The sequence below is a fragment of the Parus major genome, chromosome 3 (genome assembly GCF_001522545.3).
Source record: "Parus major isolate Abel chromosome 3, Parus_major1.1, whole genome shotgun sequence".
NCBI lineage: Eukaryota > Metazoa > Chordata > Aves > Passeriformes > Paridae > Parus > Parus major.
Genome location: NC_031770.1, coordinates 54,457,573 through 54,479,315, shown reverse-complemented (window position 1 = coordinate 54,479,315; position 21,743 = coordinate 54,457,573). Strand labels below are relative to the sequence as shown.

General features: G+C 40.2%; 1 protein-coding gene across 3 annotated transcripts in view; it reads right to left on the bottom strand.

The window, feature by feature from the left end:
* Nucleotides 1-21,743, bottom strand: part of CNKSR3 (CNKSR family member 3) — a 54,454-nt gene that overhangs the window by 7,895 nt on the left and 24,816 nt on the right. For all 3 annotated transcript variants that reach the window (XM_015621406.3, XM_033512741.1, XM_033512740.1), the window contains exons 2-9: nt 19,468-19,631; nt 12,263-12,465; nt 10,976-11,063; nt 8,403-8,444; nt 6,442-6,561; nt 4,641-4,700; nt 1,887-1,955; nt 1,088-1,234 (exon numbers count right to left, since the gene is read on the bottom strand). In XM_015621406.3, the coding sequence (XP_015476892.1) occupies nt 1,088-1,234; nt 1,887-1,955; nt 4,641-4,700; nt 6,442-6,561; nt 8,403-8,444; nt 10,976-11,063; nt 12,263-12,465; nt 19,468-19,631 (893 nt within the window). The remainder of the gene's footprint in view (nt 1-1,087; nt 1,235-1,886; nt 1,956-4,640; nt 4,701-6,441; nt 6,562-8,402; nt 8,445-10,975; nt 11,064-12,262; nt 12,466-19,467; nt 19,632-21,743) is intronic.

Here is a 21,743-nt window from a genome sequence, read left to right as displayed (position 1 = left end):
ACCACAGATTGGATCAATGGATGTAACTAGGGCCAGGGAACCAAATTAAAAATAGATTTGGCATTGCTAATCTTTGCAGCTCACTTCTATATATTCTCAGCATCTTTCCAGGTTCCTGGCTCTCTAAAGGAGAGAAAAGGTGACAAAGACCCTTCTTCTCCAATCACTCCCTCCCCCAAGGAAACACTGCTGGGCACAGCCTATAAGCCAGCTCACCTCAGCTCCTCCCACTGGTAGTGAATGTCAGGCATGATGCCACAAAAACAGGACACACACACAGGTGAAAGGAAGGAGAAACAAATTGTCAACTATACATCTTCTACCCATTTTGAGAAAAATCTGCTTTCATGGAGACTTCTGATAGCCACCAGCACTTCACAAGATTAAATTAACCCCACAGCTGTAGGGAGACCTGTATCAGAACAGAAGGATGAGGGGGAACTCTCCCTGGTTTTATTAATTTCAGATAATTAGTTTAAATTCAGCTAGGTTGTTTACAAGCATTAAGCCCTAAGTTTCCTAACACAACAAGCCATTCCTCAACATGGTTATTTAAGAATTACTAACATCGCCTTCCCTGTCTGCCTTTTGTGTTTGCCCAACAACCAAATCTTATTTAAACTAGTAGTTTAAATAATTTCTTGAAAAAAAACCACTTTCTCACCCTTCACTGGACTAAAAAGAGGGCAAATATATGGAATAATCTTAAGTTATTTCAGCAAAAACATACTACTGTGATAAATAGAGAAAGCATTTATTTATTGCTCCATGCTGATGATGAATATCAGCAGTTTTGCCTCAGATAAGTTCTCCCAGTGGCATACAGACTGATTAAAATATTCAGCACATCTAGTCCCTTTGTGTACCAAGAAGGCATTATCTGGTTGCAAGGAAAAAACAAAAAGGAAAAAGAGAAGAACATTTTCCCTTTTATCTAGGAACCATTGGAGGACAGCCATTTCACCTAACCTGCCTTGACCTATACTCAAACATGAGTACTTTGGGGAATTTCTGGGGTTTCTCTTGTTTCTAGCTTCAACCAAGGCATTCCCATCCTGAGGTCAGAGTGGAGCTGGCAGGCTCTCACCTGCACCAAGGGTGGTTTCCAGCGCAGGTTCTTCAGCGGAGCCGGAGTGAAATGAAAAGAGCCAGTAGGACGTTTCTTAAGCAGCAGCCTAACTCCAGCAGGATTCTCTCGCAGCTTGGCCACCAGATTTTTTAGCTGCCATCCAACCTGGAAGAGAATAAACACATCTTTCATTCAGCATTTCTTTTCTGAAAGCAAACAAACAAGAAAAACCCAAATTCCCCAAGTCTGACTGTTTGTTTTGACCCTAACCTACAAGAGATAAGGGATTCAAAAAAGCTGTCTTAAGAATTAAAAAAAAAAAAAAGGAAAGCTCTTTTTTTGAAAGGTTCTTTATTTTCTTTCCAAGTTCTCTACTTCAGCTGTGAACTAAATACTGAGATATCGAGCAATGCTCTTTATACCTCAGTTCCACTCCTAGAAAAACACATGGATATGCTCAAATTGACTAACACAGGGATTCACAGTGAGTCACTTTTGTCATGTTTCTTTCTCACACTGAAAGGCATTGGTTAATGGGCAAAAATGTAATCATTACATCGAGGTTTCCAGATATTTGCAAATTACTGGGGGGGTGTTGCTTTTTAAAGCTCTTTATCTGGCATATAAACATGAAATACTGTATATTTATTTTATCAAAATATTGCAAAGAATAAAATTTGTCTTGAAAATAAGATGCTAAAAAGGGTCAGGCATTTGACCAGGAAAACACCAGAACTGCCTCCTGACTCCATCCATCCAGCCCCTGTGGTGCAGAGCAAGAATGAGGGAAGGTCTGTAATGCTGCCAGTTAACTCACCACAGTTTGCCGATTAACCTGGATCACTTCATCACCAGCGTGAATCTTCTGGGAGCGATCAGCAGGAGACTACAAAGATGAAAACAAGAGTCATGGGCTGCAGCAGATCTCCCTCCCTCCCCTAACCACACCCACAACCTAAGTCAAAGGTTGCATCAGCAATGCTCTTCACTATACATCATTTTCACATCTGCTAATGACTTGAGAAATGCAAATGAATTAATCGAATTACTTATTTTTATACTGGGGGAACTAAAAGGGAAGAGAGAAGGCATAGCCTCCATCTGTTACAGGCCTAATTGTACTTAAGTCATGGGACAGTCTCCACTCTCCTTTTCCCTCCAGTTTGTACTATAGTTTGAGACAGTAATGGAAGAGGACCGACAAGGATTTCCATCCTACCACAACAACCATCTTAAAGAGCTTTTAAATAAATGTGTATTTATTTTTAAAACTATATTAAGACTTTGAATGTACAGAACAAAGGACCAAAACCCCTCCAATCCACAAGACAGATCCTTTCCACTTTCCTTTTTTGTTTTCCAAAGTAAATAAAAGCTTCTGACTTTAATGTGAAACAGCTTGCCTGAATCACCAAAGTCAGCAGATAAAAATACTTGCATAGACAGGTATTTTTCACATACCTATCTAATAATAATAATACACTTTAAAATTCAATTTCCTTGAAACAAAACCTAAACTCTGGGGAGCCGTTAGCAAGAAATGGATAAGTAAGTCAGTATTTAGATTTATCAACAGCTGGTGCAATGCACCAGCCTTTGCTGCAGTTATTTAAAACACTCTCACTGCTATAACACACCAACTCCTACCAGCCTTGACAGCACACAGACACACTACCTTGGTACATGCTGCACCCTGGTCACAGCACAGCAACTCCTCCCATTCCCCCCACCCCATGGGTAACACCAGGCAGCAGGCCAGCTCTTCCTAGTGACTCCAGAACTAAGCACTGGGATTAAGGACTCCCTTCTCCACCTCATCACACCTTTAGACCTCAAGTAACTTTGTTATGAGAAAGAACTATAGAAATAAACAGTGCAACAAAGGAAGAAAGCATGGGGAATTTGTGGGAGGCTCCAGCTATCATGAGTAACCCCGTTTCTTCATTGTCGTCTTGCTTCCTCTGAGAGGAAATGCCTCTGCGGAAAGCTGCATACACAGGAGTCAACCAATATCATGAAAAAATGCTGGGCCAGAGTCAAGTTTGTGAAAAACAAAGCTCATTTCAAGTTGTCCTTTGGGTGACCAACTGCTCATCTGAGGGAGGGTGGGGGACCCTTGCACAGAGAACTCCTGCAGCAAGAGACAAGTCACAGCACTGGGATCACATCGTGAGAACAGAGGAAAGAGCAAAGTTTAGCTCTAGGCAAACATGACATGCAAGGTCACATGTAGCATGGCACAATTCAGGAATCCTCTTGGCTGACTCACACCAAATAGACATCCCCAATTCTTCCACTGCTCAGTACTGTCAATTCAGGGGTGCAATTCCATTGCATTCCCATACACCAGCTCCTGGGGATAGCTATTAAAGTACCATTCCAAATCTAGCAAGAAAATTGAGCTAAGATCCAGCCTGGGTCCTCTAAATGGTACCACACTACCATAAGGTAATCAGTTGTTTGCAGATTTCTCACTTATCAAGTTCTGTTGCTCCAAAGGAAGGAGTTTCCCCAAAGGAAGAACCAGTGTTGATAACAAAAAAGACACTTAGGTCAACGCTCAAAGCTGCAGAAGGAATACAGACCCCAATTAAGACCTACATGCAGAAGCAGCTTGTCAGCAGTCAACACTGCATTCTTTTGCATTTATCAGATGTTAAAATTGCTGCACAGCTGGACACAGTCTCTGTGGCAGATCCTACACAGAGTTATGTCAGGACAATAGTGTCAAAGCTATAGAAGTTTTCACTCTGCACTGTAAGCACAGATTTCTGTCCTTTCCTGCCAGGTCCCTGGACCTGGCAGGGGAAAAATTAGAAACACTGGCTTTTTCCTATTCACAAAAAAGCATTGCTGGAAAAGCCAAGTTTCTCTGGTTTCTCTGCTCTTTTTTTCTTTCACTCACTCCTCCTGGACAGTAGTAGCCTGTTTGAAAACACCACAGCATCACCTGCCAGCCTCAGCTGCTGGCTAGAGGTCCACGCCTTCAAGGGCTGCCCAGAAGCCCTCAATAAACTCTCAGCTACAAAGAACTCAGTGTACAAATAAAACAAGGAACCACCTGCAGTAAAAATTAGTTGCCTCTCTTGCCAATTCCTTCCTTCCAGCTGACCACCCTTAAAGTCTTACTTGTTCATAGTCTTTTTACTCTGCAAGGTAATTTTGTCACGGGACAGCTCATTGATTTCATTACTCATTACTGAATTTAGCACACTACCACCTAAATGCTGCCATTAGGGGAGATTGCCTTTGCCAGTGGAAAACAAATACATCCAAGACTTTGTTAAGCAAGATGCCATAAGAACTCAGAACAGCAGATACAGTAACCTATTAAAGCAATTACTTTAATGCCAAGCATTTGAACTAATTTGTGTACTTGCAGAAACTGGTTTAATTGAACTAACAGTAAAACATACAGGCACAAAATATTTACAAACTGTGGATAAACAAACTATGGATCACACAGTGCTTAAAGCAATAATGCCATGCAAGTCATGTCTAAAACAACAAAAAGTAGTAAGTCTAACTCAATCAAAGCTGCTGTCTGAGAATCTACATTTGCCTCACTTACGTTTTCTGTAGTTCCAGTAATTACATGCAATCCATCATAAGTTGATTTGATGTACATTCCCTAAACATAAGGAAAAAATGAAAAACAAGTTTAAAGGCAAATCAAACCACAACTTACCTGATTAAAACACTGTTGGCAACACACTCAAAACATTATTAAAACCAGTTAACAATTTGTATATTCTCCCTGGAAAAGTATGTGGTCTAATATTACAACACTCTAAACTTCTTCACAGATGACTTTTAGTGTATTTATTATAATATTTGTGATGGCTTAAAACACCTAGTGTATGGAATGAGACTTAGAAATGCTCTCTGATTGGTAATATCAAACACTGCTAGTTTTGCTGCCTTGTCAGTCCTTGGCCTTGAAAAGAGCTTTATTTCCTTACTACCCAGACTGCTCTAGAAAATTACAGGTTTTACTAGGTAGCCACCAGTTGTCTCCAAACAGAGCAGACACAGGTCTGACACACAGGTGGGCTACAAGTATTGCTGACATGTTCTTTTACAGCTTCTCTAGGTAAGTCAATACACAGACAGCCTCATAACCACAACGCCTACATAATCACTAAAAGTTCCAGCAGAGTATTTGTGGCTCTATATGTTAATGCTGCATGTGAACACAAGGACAAACTTGATGAAGTGGGTGTTGACTGTAAGACCGCCAAATAAAAAATCATGAACAGGCTATTAACTAATAATTACACAGATTTCCCACAAGAAGTGACCAGTACATTGACTTCATCATTTATGAACAAGTACATAACTACTTTTCCTTTCTGTATCTGTTGTTAGAACAGATACTTCACACTGAGAAGTACTCAGGAGCTGAAAGCAGCTTAGCTGCCTGAAGTTACCACACTTGCTTTAAAAGTGGAAAAGTAAATGATCTTTTTGACCCTTCCTCTCCAGCCAATTTTTCCCGTCAGTATCCAATGGGGTGCACCCACCTTTTTTCTTACTTCAGCCAAGCTAGACTGACTCTCCTTCAGTGTAGCTTGTGCATTAACAAAGAGGTTCCCATAATTTCAAGAATGCATGACTGATTCAGTCAAATCCACTGGTCTAGATAAAACTATACAGCACAGTAAGACTGCGCAGCTTTCTCTAAAAATGTTAATTTCTCCTGCCTCCAGGGCTAGTGGTGAATACAAATACACCTAACAATTTAAATTCCCTCCAACTCATTCTAACACAACTGTTCCCTAGGCAGAAAAGCCACCAAGATTTCAAATTAAGTTTCTTATAACCAGCACTCAGCTAAGCAGAATCCATTGAATGAACAGGAGTCAGTAATGACACGTGGCCTCCAAACAGTTAAAATATTCTCATTTTCCTGCTAACTGCAAACCTCCAAAATCCTCACATTCATCTCAATCTTGCTATAAACACACATCAAAAGGCATCTTTCAAAACACAAACATCATTTCTTGTTGTCTTCTCCCTCTCCCAGTCCCCCTAGGAAAAAAGCAGTTGTGGTAACCTGAAAAAATATAGCTACTAGATTCACAAGCATTTATAAATTCTTCAGTATTCTGGTTAGCCCAGAAATCTTCAATAATTTAGAATCAGAAATTATATTTGGGATCAAGCCTTTTAATATGCATATCTGTCCCTGGAAACCACTCCAGCACATTGCCTGACAACTGACCTTTAGGGTTCCTTCTGGTGCCTGTTTCTTTTCCCCACAGGTTATCATTGGTTTTTAAATCCCTTATTATAAATACACACTTGCACTGGCTCACAGGGATAGCTATAAAATACAGGGAACATCAGGACACTCCAGAATTGCTTCTTACCAGGCCCTCCCCAGGTTTAATGTTGGTTAAATGGACCTCCTCCAGACACGCACACTGGCTCATCAGGGGGTCTGTAGTCGATCGGATGGCTTTATCACAAATGCCATTTAAAGTCTTGGCCTGCAATGAGAACATACAAAAAAGAGTTAGGAAAATTCCCTCCTGGCTTCCTCCTCTTCCAGTTTTCAAAAGATGTAAAGGAAATTAGTTCTAAAATCACTGAAATAAAAGATCCATTTGTACACATCTACTCTACAGCATGTTTACATCCTTACTGTAACACAGAAACAACCTGTTTCTATGAGTGCCACCCTACCATCACTAACCAATGCTGACAATCCTCTGTCTGAAAAAATAGACACAAAATATAGCAAAAAATTTTCTTTGGGGTTTGTTTGTTTTAAACAAAACTGAACTCATTAAAGTATGGAAACATTTTGATGATTCCTTGTGGAAACAATTGACAGTTTTTCATGTTCATGTATTTCTGCTATAAGAATACATCTGACCATATGTCACAAAAAATTATGTGCTGGCCATTGACATATCTGCACAAAACCTTACAGCATAAGTTAGGACCATCCAGCACTTAAGTGCTTCTGCAGTACTTCTCTCCACTGTGCCTCTGAACTGACCTCCTCTGGAATGCTTACACAGGCAAGGTTCATATTTCCTTTTGACCAAGACATAGCTGATCCTAAGCCAACATTATAACTAAAGCCTAATTCTGACCTTGGCGTGTGTGTCAGTAAAGTTGAAGGCAGAATGGCTTTGCCATGTACAACACATAACTATCAGAAAGTCTAATTAAACATGAAAAAAAAAAAAAAAAAAAGAAGAAAAAAAATGACAAAAAAATCTGTGCCCTCTCTACACTCACAAATTTCATTATGTCCCACTGTGTTTTCTGTCTTGACATCAGCTGAAGCAAGGCTGACACACAAAGTAGGTTACAAAATCTTAAAGGAGAGGGGAGAGAAAATAAGTACACAGTTAAATAGTTAGGGAAACTGCAAAGTAAGTCACCTTCCACAAGGGGCTTGAATGCTTCAAAGTAGACACATGTAATTACAGAATGGGGGGGGAGCTATGTCATAGGAAGACATTGGTTTGGATTACAATGGTCCCTGGAAACAATAGCTTCAACGTCTTCTGTTTCGTTTTACGTCAGATTTATAGAGCAGCAATAAAATAAATCAAAACAATGCCTAAGTGTGAATGCGAGGAACTGCTCAAACAAGGGAATTCCAAACAACAATACCTACTTCCAGTGTGGGTGTGCGCAAATGGAAAAAGAAAGATGCAGAAAACTCCCTTTTACATGGTCTCTTTATTTATGAACAAAATTATTTTTAGTTATTGTGCTACTAAATTCCTAAGCATTTATGAGCTACCGGAAGGCCTTATCAAAGAGCACAGCCTGGTTCATGTCAAAAGCAGGAAGCGATGATTAACTGTTACAAAATATAAAAAGCATTCCATTACACTCTGCATTTGGTCACAAGATTGCTTCATACAGCCCTAGAAACTCAAGCTCAAGTACAGAGCCAGAGCTTCAGTTCTGTGGCAGGGCACAGTTCTTTTAAATGAAGAAGGATAGTAAGGAAGAGCATCTGCTTATGAAGGCGCTAAATGCACTTCACAGGCATAACTGGTTTCTTTGGCCTGTGATCATTCTGCAGTGCTAGTCCTCCCTTGAAAATCTGAGGTTAAATTCTCTCAGAAATATAGCTGTGTAATGAATCTTTAAGGAATACTTGCTACCAACGCACACTATCCATCTGCTGCAATTTCAGAGATTTCCTCTACAGTAAGGAATATTCACAAAACAAGTCATAATAATGTTTACTTGCATGACATGCTTGTGCATTTGGGACTGAAAGCTGTTGTCAATACAGCCAGAAGCAAACAAAATGAATGTGAATGCGAACAGCTGAGTTTCAACAGAAACATAAACTTACCACAGTCTGGACTTTATCTTCCATGTCAGCCACAGTGCAATCCTAAAAATAAAACAAGAACAAAACCCCTAAATTAACCAATAAACATGGAAACAAATCATCTCTGAAAACTCTGCAAAACTTCCATTTTAACCTCAAATAGAAAGAGAGTTATTCATGCTGCAGGGATTAGTCAGATTAGTTTCACTCAGTAGGGCTCAAAAGGACTGTTAAGCAACTATTTTCTGGCCCTGGTAGAAAGCAATAATAAACCTTGAAAATTAAGAGAATGTGGGATTCAATTACAGCAGCTGACTTTTCCAGAAGAGCAGAACCCTGCACAATTAAATCAGATTTTCAGAAGGCCAGGCAGATGTGCTTGCCTTACACTGATAAACCCCAGCTCAGGTACTCCTCTGCCCCAGGCACCAAAATGGATGTAAAGCATACTGTTAAAAATAGAAGGGAAAGTGATTTGTTTGGTTGGTTTTTTTTAAATATGCTATCAATGACATTCCTGAAGGGCAGAGGACTGCACACAAGGCATTATTTACACAGCCCAGGTATAAAAGTCTTTGAACTGAAACAAACTCATGTAAAAATCTACAGAAGTCATCGCTGTTTTCTGCAAGAAGTGCTGAGCTGAAGAATGGTATTATATTCTCAGACAAAAAGTTAAAACAGCACATAAATAATAAAACAAGGTTTACAATATCTACGAGGAGAAAACTCCCAAGCATTTTAATAAGCTTAAGAAGGAGTCATGTTGGAGAAGTTTTTGGAGGACTTTCCCCTGCTTTTCTCTGCTAAATACATCTGAACAAATCAATAGCAAATGCCATCTATCATCATGCAGCCAAAATGCTCAATATTGCAAAGTCCTTCTGCTCTCACTCTGTTCTGCTTATACTGCTTATTATTTCAGCCCTAAAGTTTGACATGGAACTTTAAGTGGAGTAAAATCCTGACCTTGAATCTATATAGCTATCATCAAAGGTAAACTAGAATCTTATTGCATTCTTGCCTTGCTTTATTGTGATATGCTTTTATGCATCAGTTATGATTATGCAGAGCAGTATTGGCTCCATGAGAGCCACTCTGGCCTCTTCTTCACCATTAGAACCAACCACTTGTTTCTACAGCCTATCCCTTAATAAGAAATACTTTTGAAGTCTAAAAACCCTCCTAAATATTTTTACTGCATGTCTTTTACACGTCAGCGAACACCTTCAGACTATTCTAGCATATGTGCCCTGTCCCAGGGTAAAAAACGTGTTGTTGGTTGGTTCTTCCCCCATTAATGCTCTTCTCTAAGCACCAAAACCATCTTTTATTATAGCTCATATCAAACTGGCAGAGAAGTAGTCTGACATTTTTTTTACAGGGTAGTATTCACAACTTCCATTCCCCTGCCATCAAAGGCTGATCTAACAGAAAGATTAGACACCATTTTTAGCAGTTTTATTAATACATTCAGCAATCTCCTATCTCAGTTCCTGTAGCACTCTTGGGTGAACACCAGCTGCTGCTAGAAACATGTTCTGTTCCACTGCAGAGTCTGCACATCTGTAGCTGTAAATCACTGAACTTGGTGTGATTGCACACGGAGCTCCCCAGCAAGAAGGGCATTGAGCAGCAGACATGTGAACCCTGGGGTACCCAGACACCAGCCCTTCACAATGACACAACTGACACAATTAGGTGGCATCACAGCTTGACAGCTCAGGATGTTTCTGTCCTTTGACATCATCCCTTCAGCATGGGGACAGAATCACCCATGTCACAGGGCATGGTCCTCCACAGAGCTCAATTATATGGGCACAGAATAATGGTTATGGCCAAGTCACTGAGGTGTGCACACAGTGCTTCACAGCCACAGCAGTGCCATGCTCTCAGAACAGGCTCAAAACCAGGCAGCATTATTCAGAGAGCAAAATTATGTCAACTGCCAAGATTAACACACTTGTCCTTTTAGCTATTATGTGTACAAGCACTCATCATACAGCTGTGGTAAACTAAAGTTTCGAAAAATATTCTGGTCTTGCAGTAGTGGCAGATGCAGCCTGGCTAGTGGGATCTGTATTATAAAGGTGGCAGCTCCTTCCATTACGTGCATTTCCCATTTGATGGCTAAAACATCCTGCATGGGACAAGATTTATGGAGTCTGCAAACATAGGTATAAAAACCCATGGAGCCATATTTTTGTTTAGAGTTAGGACTGATAACTGTTTTTCAACATGCTGCTTGGAATGTGAAAATCTTCAAATGCAGATCAACTATTTCAAAGACTAACCCTCTTTCCAGTAAAGCTCAAGAAAATAAGAGTAGACTTTAAGCTGCTGTCACTTAAGATACAGACAGCAATACCAAAATTGGTAATTAAATTGAAGGGCAAGGGGAACAACAGAAAAACCCCACAACTCAGAAACACAGGCAACTGAAACTCACTTTCATGGGTGTTCAAAGTTAAAAGTAAGCTCTCATTCCCAGAACTGCCTTTCATTAGCACTCAGCACAAAGCAAACACATTACTTCCCCAAACACCCCCTTTCCTTCCCTTTTGGAAAGCAGAGAGGAAAAGAAATCAGCTGACCTTCTGAACAGTAGTAGTGAGGTCCAAGCAGAGCTGAATGATTCTGTTCTTCATTGATGAAAAGTCAGCAATACCTGTAAATGGGGTCCTACAACGAGAGAAAATTCCCCTTAGATTGGAGGGACCAGCCTTCTCCCATCCTACCTTACCAGTAAGGAAGAGCATATGAGAGTAAGTGCTGCAACTCTGACATTGACATAGGTGTGAGGACAGTTTTACAATGTAAATATTCCTGACTGCAGAGTCCTGCTCCACTCTTGCACCACAAGTGCGAATTTTCTAGCCCTGTCCTTGGGTTTACCAGTGAGTAGATCTCCAACTTCCTGATTGGAGAAGGAAAAAACAATTCTCTAAAAGAAGAAAAATAGATTTTCACATTTTACACACAGAGGTACAGTGAGACTTAGAGAAGAATCATTACAGGTCACCTTTAGGGCCTGTAGAGACCTACCTCTGACCTTTCAAACAGCTGTAAAGGCTAGGAGAGGGGTTGAGAAATGAGCATAACAGGCTTGGAAAAGGACAAGCCAGCAATTTTGATGACTGAGTTACAGAAAAAAATTTAGGGTGAGCTGCCAGCAACCGAGAGGAGAGGACCGGGTGAGAGGCACAAAATGTTAGCATCACTGCCTGGACACAGATCAACTGCTTGCTTGAGAGCAGGATAAGGGATAAAAGTGCTCCTTGATGCTGGTCCCTGTGCAGTTATTCTCCTAACTTTCCTTCTCAGGAAAGACAGCAAGGGCTTTGAGAATTTTTGTTCATCTGTTATCATGGACTGCACCCGTGCCAGCACCTGACCTGCTGCAGCTGTAACAAAATAACTCTGGATCTTTCCAGACACAAAAACAATTCAATAAGACAAAAAAAAGAGCAAATGAAACAGCAGAATGATAATCTCTCCCACTGCTCAGTTTTCAAATCACACAGCTAATGTCATGATTTCAGCAGAACATTAAAAAAATCTTTCAGGAAGGGACCTGCCAATGACAAGTAATTTAGAAGCTGGGAATACAGTTTGTATGAGAAACTGATCTAAAAGGGAACACCCATACTTTAATAAATACCGGTTCAAGTGAAATATTAACAGTTTTATTGGTTTTAGCAAGAGCAGAAGTGCAAGAACAGATACCCTAGGTTAAATTTTTCCACTAGAGGTCTTCTAGCAACACCAAAAAAAGGAGTTAGTGACATCAAGATCTTTTCACCCAAGCATCTAGTAAAGGCCCCACAAAGAGAAGCAATTCATTTGAGCAGCAAATTAAAATATAACCATTTTATTCTTACCTGTCCAACCAGGCAAGCAAGGCTTTAGCAGCACCAATAAGCTCTACAACAGAAGTAAGGAATTCATTGGGGGGCTTGCGAGAGGTATTTCCATCATAATTTGAACTTTTCCTACGGCTGCTGATGTAGTTTTGCAGATTGTTGGATGACCCTCGCAGCTTGAGAACCAGATTCTTCATATTGTCTGTTTCAAGGCCATAGTTCTGCAAGGAACATTATTAGGCTTGATAAATATCCTTGTTGAGTTCTCCTATTTATTATAAAACAAGTTAAAAGCTCACATGGGATGAAAAGTCTTGACGATTTGCACAACTTTCTCATGGTTTTTGGCAAAAATGCCTTCAAGTATTTGTTCTACTCTATAGCCAGTAAAGAATACTTTTTTGGGTGCCAAACCTCAGTTTCTGTCATTAATGAGATTTAAGGACACTTTTCAATCAGAATAAGGTCCTAATGTCCTAATAGATACAATTTACTTGTAAATAACTGGATTGTGTTGTTTGTGTTAAAGAAGAGCAAGCATTTTGTTTTTCTTAGAACATATTCTATCCTGTGGTAAATAAACACTGAAGTAACATTTCATTCACAACTAAAGAGAAGTTAAATCTGGTAAGAGATGAAAACATCAACAGGAAGCAAATGCAATTTTGCAATCAAAAGTTTGAGTAAATATTTGGGTCACCAGTTTTCAGTAACCGTTCTCCTTGGCTACAACAGTGCAATTATTTGCAAGTTTGAGGACAGTGGTACATCACAACACATCATACATGGTGATTAAACTCGTTTTTAGACATCATATTTTTCATTCATTTACAAAGCCTAAAAATAAGAAAAGTCTTGTCTATAACTTCAGCTTTATAAATTCAAATTCATACTTTTTTTGAGGAAAAAAAACCAAACCCCAAAACAAGAAAAAAATCACTCCCACCAAAACAAAACAAACACACAAAAATACAAGAGAGTCCTGTCCTTTACTACTCTTTTGCTGTTACAGATTCCTGCAAGTAACCTCCAGGTTCCATAGTTCAGTCTGATATACTCTATACTCTTTCTACCTTCCTACTCGAAAACCTAAACCAACTAAGGCAAATTTTAATTCCATTTGATTCCTAGTTTCCAGGAGTTCCTAATTCCTCCACTCAGGATCACCATTCAAGCTGAAGGGAAGCTTCAGAGGTCTCAGACCAACCTCCTGCTCAGAACAGGCTCAGCTGTAAACTCAGACCAACTTATTCAGAATTTTATTTTGTCAGATCTTGAAAAACTCCAAGGACAGAGTGCACAATCTCTCTGGACAGCATGATCCACCTGGTCTGACTGTCCTCAGAGTAAGAAAATGTTTCCTTATATCCAGCCTGAACCTCTTGTTTCAAGTTCTGCCAGTCACAGCCCAACTCTCATCCTGACAGCTGCTCCCCACCATGGTGGGTGCTGGGGATCTGCTGTTGGGCCTCCCTGGAGCCGTCTCTTTCCCAGGCTGAAGAAGTCCCAGTCCCTCAGCCACTCCTCAAGGGCAAGTACTCCAGCCCTGACCAAGCTGAGAGCCCTTCACTGAGCTTGCTCTGGTCTCCCTGTACCTTTGCTGTACTTAGGGGACATATTTACACTAAGGGTCCTAAACACCTCCCTCCCACTCCCATTAATGCAGACCAGGATGCTGCTAGGGCACAGTGCTGGCTTGTAGCTCCATTCCTCCAGGGTGAAGCATCTGTAAAACAGGCTGGAATATTTCAGATTAAGTCATTTACAAAATGTAAGAATCCTTGACCTGAAGAAACACAGGTCTTCAGTGTATGGAGAGGTTTCAGCTACACAGCTACCTTTAAAATACTATTACCTCCTATGGATAAGATCCCAGTGGGTTTAAGTTACACAAGTGCCTCCCTCCTCCACCTCAAGGCTCTTGGCAAGGAAATACCCTAAAAGTGCAGCCAGGAGTAGAGGTTGAAAGGATACGTCCAGTTTTAAAAAATGCCACTGTTGCAACAGCAAAGGATATCCTTATATTTTCCAGGATCCCAGAAAGGGAAAGGTCTGGATTACTAAACAACTTTAAAGTACTTGCACACTGTGATGTGTGAACTTACCACCTTTTAATTTTAAGAAAAACAACAAAAAACCACACACAAAAAAAAAACCCAAAATCACTATCTCAAGAGCATGATTTGGATGTATTTCTCACAGTTAGTTTTGTTGGTCTATTTTTAAAGGAATGACCACAAAAAAGTAGCCACATATCAGAAATCCTCCCCTTAAAGAGGGGAGCTAGAGGACACTGATCCCCTGCTTTCAAAGAGGGACAGAATATAGAAAATATTTTTTCCTGTGGAGAGGTATAACCACTTCATCACTCTGGTCAGAACGTGAGAGTTTTCAAGTAATTAAGTATCTCCAGATCTTTCTTTCTGTGATTCAGATGCAGAAGCTCTGCCAACCACCTGTGAGTACTTAAGATTAGAGGTGGCACCAGCATTTAGAAGGACACGTGTTGATATATCAGGTAAGATTTTGGGCTTGACCTTGAAACATTCACATACCCCTTATCATACCTCTTTCACCTTATTTATACCATGGGTGAGTCTGGTGTGACTCTTCCAGTTCAGGTAGTTTTTAAATAATTCTGTCACGTAGTTCTCAGTTTTCAGGGTGACTTCAATACAGGTGCTGCCTCTAGGGATTCAGGGGCTCCAGCTCATAACCACAACTGGTGTCCCCAAGAGAGAGCGCATCAAGAGCGCATCACAGACAAGCTCTAAGTCACTGCTCTAAGCTCTCCTACAGGCTCCACAGAGTGCACCTCCACTACTAAACCAGCAGTTTATGCTCCAGGAAAGGTCCTGACCAAGCACCACACCTATCCAGCACAACACAGGGTATGCAGCTCTTGAGTACCAGGACACCAAATTGGACAACTGTGGATTACCCTGAGTGGATGAACTACCCCAGAAATAGGAGTCATCCAAATCCAAGTCCCCTCTGCTCCACCAGTCCCCTTACTGTCTGCTCTATTACACAGAAAGCATTTTGCCCCTTCACCCAATATAGCAATGCTTCTATCTAAGCTGAAACTCTCTTCACCAGCTGTCACATCAACAACTATTCTACCTCCTTCAGTTGCAACGTCCACTCTGTTGGGAAGGTTGGCCTGGGGACCTAAACAATACAAATGAATCTAATCCTCTTGGTTTAGCTCCCTGAAGTAGCTCACTTCAGGGTCAGGTGAGTACAAGCACAAAGGGTCACTAATCAGAGGACAGGAGGGGGTGGAGACAGCAGCTCACTTGGATTAATTTAACTTGTCATAGAACTGTAGCCCCAGTTCAGGACAGATAGGAATGCTGATATTGTGGCAGCACACCAAACAACCTTCACAGTGACACACAGCTAAAGTGCAAAGCTTAGCAGGCTTTTCTGGAAATATTTCCACAGGACTAAGGCTACAAGAGTTAACAAGTCATTATTTGAGCAATCAAAAGGTTTTAGATGTTGCTCATGAACCAAAGAAAAGGTTACATTTTACTATCGCTCCCAATTTTAAACATCAAAGTTGTTTTAATCTAAACACAGGCTGAAGCCAGCGGTCAAGAGCACCCTATGTCAAACATTCCCAGGCTATTACTCATTAACCTGGGAAGCCACATGGAGGGCTGGAGGAGAGGCAGCACCCACACGTGCAGGAGAAAGCACATGAGCTCGCTCCTGCTAAACTCCATCACAATTAACGAGAAAAGTAATCTGACCAAATAATGGCTCAAGGTCAGGCAGCCAACATAACAAAAAACAAACAAACAAAAAATTTAACAACCATAGCTAGCTCAAGTCAAAAGAGCAGAGCAATTGTGTCAGAGCTGAATTGGGCTGCTGAAGAGCTCTGCTACTGCTCAGGGACAGGGACACTCCTCTTTCACAGCCATGTTCACATGCTGCAATGTGATGACTTGGACATCCTGGCTAATTGAACTGAAAATCTGCTCTGGAGAAAAAAAAACAAATAAAACCAGTTCAAATGCTTGCACAAATGCTGGTCCAACTCACTGCAGGCCTATACAAACATTTGAATTAACACAAGGTACTGTCACAGTCACCCATTCTTGCTCTTTTCCTTGTAACAAAACTATATTCTAAAAATACCTCTGGAATAGCAAATTTCCTAATAAACAACACAAAATTTGAAGCCACTAAAAAAACTAAAATCTTACATAGTAGTGTACAGATATCTTTTGACAACGATTAGGACCTAAAGGGTAAGTCTTCACGTATGCATTGTTTTTTTCATGTTATGATGCTATATTTTGTTACACTGTAAATATGCTGGCAGAATATTACCACCAGAAAAATTATCAAATGCACAACTATGTCCTTTTTTGTTTATGGATTTTTTTTCAGGGTGTGGGGTGGTTTTTTTAATTGTATATAATTAGTATCTCTTTATTCTAAACCTCAAGAAAAATCCACTGCTTTTTTTTTTCCGAAGTCTCCCATCATACAGTGTGGGCAAAGATTCAGAAATCATATCCAAAGAACACTTTGAAAGTGAAAATATTTGCATAGTTTCTTGCTTGCATTGTTTGATATTCATTAAGCCCTCAAAAGCTTGTTTTTTGTCCCTACTTTTGTGGTTTGAAAAGCAAAGTTAAGTATGTCTGTTTCCCCCCCCCCCCTCAAATAACATCATCAACAAAGAAACAATCTTTCTTCCACCCCTTCCTCCCTCCCCACAACAAGCAGTACTGTCAACAAAAAGCTGAAATACTCAAGTGGATGACTTTCTTCCCACCTTCAGGGGGAATTCAGGTCCTTTGATATATCCTCTAAATTCCTCAAATAAGTCCTGAACACCTGTTCAGCAAACTCTGACAGACCAGCTCAAGAGCAACAGAAATGTGCTCATCCCAGTCTACGCTCTCCTGCTTGACTCTTCAAGATGCTGCATAGGCTGCCTCTGCTCTGAGGACATGAGGACTGCTTCATCACCAAACGAGCAGAGAAAGATGCATTAATTTATTTTTCACACCAAAAACTTCCAGACATATTTTTAGTTCGTTGCTGCCAAATAGTACTTAACCCCTGGAAAAACTAAATTGAACAATCAGGTGCATTTGGTGTCCTTTCTCAAGGCAAGGGCTATGTTCACACTCAATATATTAAGTGGCTGATCTGAGGCCAGAACAAAGGTCTGTATGATGAATTCTTCAAAAGATATACTGCAGGAGAAAGATGTTCCAAAGAGAGCTTCCTCATTGTCTCTAGAACCACATTGTTCCTGTGGTGTGAGGGAACCAAAGCACTGATCTGAAGGAAACTCAGCTGGGAAACTGCCAAGGCAAAACTAGATAAAAAGGGAAATTCTTGGGAAGTCCAGGACTGGGAAACCACCAAAATCCCCTCTTCAGCCTTTCTCCGCCAAGAATGACAACCTTTCAAAGAGAGACATCAGGCTGGCTCAGCCAATGACACATTTCCACAGTATGTACTGACAGCTTAGTGGGTGTGGCAGTGAGCTCAAAAAAGGGGAACAAAAAAGAAAAAAAAATATAGTTCCTTTGCATAAAAGGCCCCAAAAGTTGGAGAAGTGTCAGCAACAAAACAACCACTAAATGGTCCCACTTTCAAAGAACTAATGCAGGTGGAATCAGGAAACCTCTCTCTTGCACAAAAAGAAGAAACAACAAAAAAATAATTAGCTGTCACTAGCATTTAGTACCTGCTTGGAAACAAAATCAGTGGTGATTCTATGCAGTTTCAAAAACTCAAGGGAACAGGTATCAAGAAGGTGGCAAAGGGCATACTGAAAACACAGGAATTCTTCCTTCACTTCTTAAAAAGGGAACAAGCACATTTCAGCTGTAATATGCAGTATCTGTCTAATGCATTAACTTGACCTGCATTTCACAAAGGATTTCCAGAAATGGGTCTGAGGTCAAAACTTTTGTCTGCAAAGGAAATGAGAAGGAAATTGTAGGAGATAAAAGACAGCTTTACATTCTGGCAATTGTCCAGCTTTGTTCACTTTATTCTAATATTTTTAAGAGAATAAAAAAGTGCCTTTGGGGATTGCCACATAGATTACTTCAGTCAGGACCATATACACAATATACTACATTAACTAACTCACCAGTCCCCTGCACTTGCCCAACAAGCTCCTTCACTCAGCATGAACTGCTTCTCAGTCTACTTACATTCTTCTATTTGGTTTTCAAGTTAATGTTAAAAATTTTTGGTAAATCAAATCCCTAAAGGAAATAAAATGTCTTTCAAGTATAAGAGTAATTCTTTGAGAAACATTTTAGATTGTTTAAAGAGATTTCATTAAATATGTTTATTTCAGTACAATTTGCTCCAAAAATTGTGGAGTAGGAATACCCTGCAGCACCTCTCTGAAGCAAATGAAGGACATACCATGCAGGCAATAAAGACTCCATTTTAAGAAGCATACACTCGCTGCTGCAAGCCTTGCCTAATGTAGAGAAGACAGGCCAGTGCTGGCCAAGGAATCATCAGGCAGGCTTTCCCACCCTCCTCCCTGATGTAATTCTATACACCTCTGGTGCCCATTATACTGCACTACATCTAACAGGCCTTCAAGACTGTGACCAAACTATGGCTTTTAAATAAAGCCTCTGCTGGAGTAAAACAATCCAAAATATATTTCTTCTTTTCAGAGTATTTTTTTTTTTCAAAGTATCTGCAGTTACATATCAGGAGCAGGACAAAGGAACAGCTTAAGCTCTGAATCCAATGGAGAGTTCAGCTAGACTGTAACTGAGGTGGCTAAACACCCCTCATCTGAAGAATTAGTTTTTCTCCACTTGCTAGGTTTGCTACAGAATTACCCTAAACCCGTTTCAACTGATGTGAAGAACTTCTAGCACCTGTCATTTCAACAGTGTGCCTTCTGTTTTCTGAGACAAACTTCTCACTAACAGGAGCCACAAGATCTAACAATGCCACCCAGACAACTTCTTCCTTTGGAAGTGCAACCAAATGAATTGAAGTTGCCTCTTATCAAGAAAAAGCTAGAGAGCCATTAATAGAATATTTGCAAGAATTAAACAAATTCTTACTTTTTTGTTTTATCATCATGTGTAACAGAAACCAAAGACAAAGAGACAAAGGCATTCCAGTTTTATCAATCTTGCTTTGGTTATTCACCCAAAAAAGCCCTTTAAGAAATTCTTTGCCTATCTGTTCACAAATTAACTAACCAGTGCACACAGGAGATCCACAGCCTCTAGAACTAGTTCCTGGTGTCCAATCCGTGAGATACCCAAGTCTTCGAGGTCCTGGTGAGAAATCTGTAACAGCTGTTCACCATTTATCTTCTCCCGTTCAAATTTATGGACATACTGCTGCAGGCAATCATCCAGGCCTACCAAAACACAAAAGAGAGACAAGGGAACATCAGATACAAACAAACCCCCAAAAAAGAGAAAGGGAAAAAAAAAAAAGACATTGCAAAAGGCAGAAATTTTACCTTCATATAATATACAATGCAAAATTATGAAGGAAACTTGCAGTGTGACTGAGGTTGTACCATGGGAGCACAGAAACAGAGCATGTAAGTTATAGGGATCTTTGGGTCACTCAAGTCAATGCACAACCTGCCTGCTCCTTGTGGATCAAGCTGAGCCAGTAAAACCATGTCTTTGCTGTCTCCACAGGCAAAGTGACCAAGGGACATACACATCAGGGTGACCCAAACCCTGAGGGGCATCCATAGTGACAACAGTAAAATAACATCCCTCAAAAAAAAAAAAAAAAAAAATATCATCCAATGCAACAACAAAGATCTTGCCCAAAGCCTGTTAAACAAGCAAAGAAACAAAAGCCTAAATGATGAGAAGGAAAATGAACAAAAAAAAAAATAAAACATAAAGGCAAAGCAATCAAAAGGATGTTTGGCTTAAGTCTCATTATTACCTTGATTTATAAGAGCCTGCAGCTTCCTGAAGCAGCCATTGCTTCCCCTTTCTAAGGATCAACATACAGCAGGAAGATATCTATTCATTTTTCTATCTAGAAGTATTTTTAAAACAGTTTGGACTATTTTGTCCCAGCAGTATCACCCAAATCCTTACTTTAAACTGTGACTCTATGATCCTGTTCTCTTACAGTAGGTTTTCCCAAATGATTACAGAAAGTGTTTCTGGTTTTCATCTTATTTTACTCTAAGCTTCATGTGTTAATCCTATTTTCTTACGTATTCTCCTTATTTCCTCTGTTGTTAAAGAGTCTGTGAGCAGCAATAATCTAGGGATGAAATTTGGATGCATGTATTACTTTTAAAATGTTTCAGAGCTCTTGTAGCTCTGTTCCCCTTCAATATTTTGGCTAGAGCAAAAGGAATAGACCCAATTAGATCTGTTTCACAGACCACACTCATTGAAAAGGGTTGACATGAGCAAAAATTCAGGTAACACATTTGACATCTTCTTTGTATCATCCACAACACCTACATTGTTTCACCATTCGTTTTTAAAAAGAGGTTGAACTTGAATAAAGGATGTTTATGCACAATGCTGGTTCAAAAGGAAACCATTGAGATGGACAGGATATCGAACGCAGCAGATGAGAAACACAAACAGCATCCTGAACCACAGAGAAATGAGAGCCAAAAGACCAGCACTCAGTTCCACTCCTGGAACTGCAGCAGCAGCCTGGAAAACAAGCAGTCCCAGCGCACTCTACCACCAAGAAAACACTTGACACAAATCACAAAGGGGGTTTGAGGAGTCACATGAAACATATTCACATCCCAACAGCAGCAGGAGCAGCCGCTGCTTCCTCGCAGTGCCTGCTGACAGCAGATGTGCAGAGGATGGGCTCCCAAAGGCACACTAAACACACACCACTTGCCTTTCCAAGTTAATGAGGACAGACACCCCTTTACACAGCTCAGGCAAGCTTAGTTATTAGAGTAAACCAACATCTGACTGAACAAGCTCAACTCCTCCCCGTGCAGAGCTACCAGAGCACACAGCTTGATTTTTAAGTGTAATTATGAATGGGAAAACCCGCGTGCAAAGACTAGCAGAGACTCCCAGGGCTACAGTTGTTCAGGGTACACTCTTGTTTCTTCCCATATGTCTTGGCAAAGCCACATACATTTTGGAAATTGAGCCCACTGTTCTCTTTCCCACAGGCAACAAATTCCCCCTTAGACTACACAAACTCTTTTCCCAGGGAAAATAATAAAAAAAATAACTGGCCTTCATTGTTTAACAATTTATTTTTTCAAACGAATTCACAACCAAGGCTGACATACAGTGCACATACTTGGCATTCCCAATTTTTATTGCTGCCTCACAGATCACTGTTTCCCATAATTTGCTCTTGTAAGCCCATAGTTTCCATTACAAACTACACAAACACCTAAAATAAAACACTTTATTCAGCATGCAGTTAAGGTTTTATTTTTTAAGTTTTTTCATGCAGCTTGTTTTTTGTTTCTTTCTAGAACTTCATTTTATGCTAAACCACA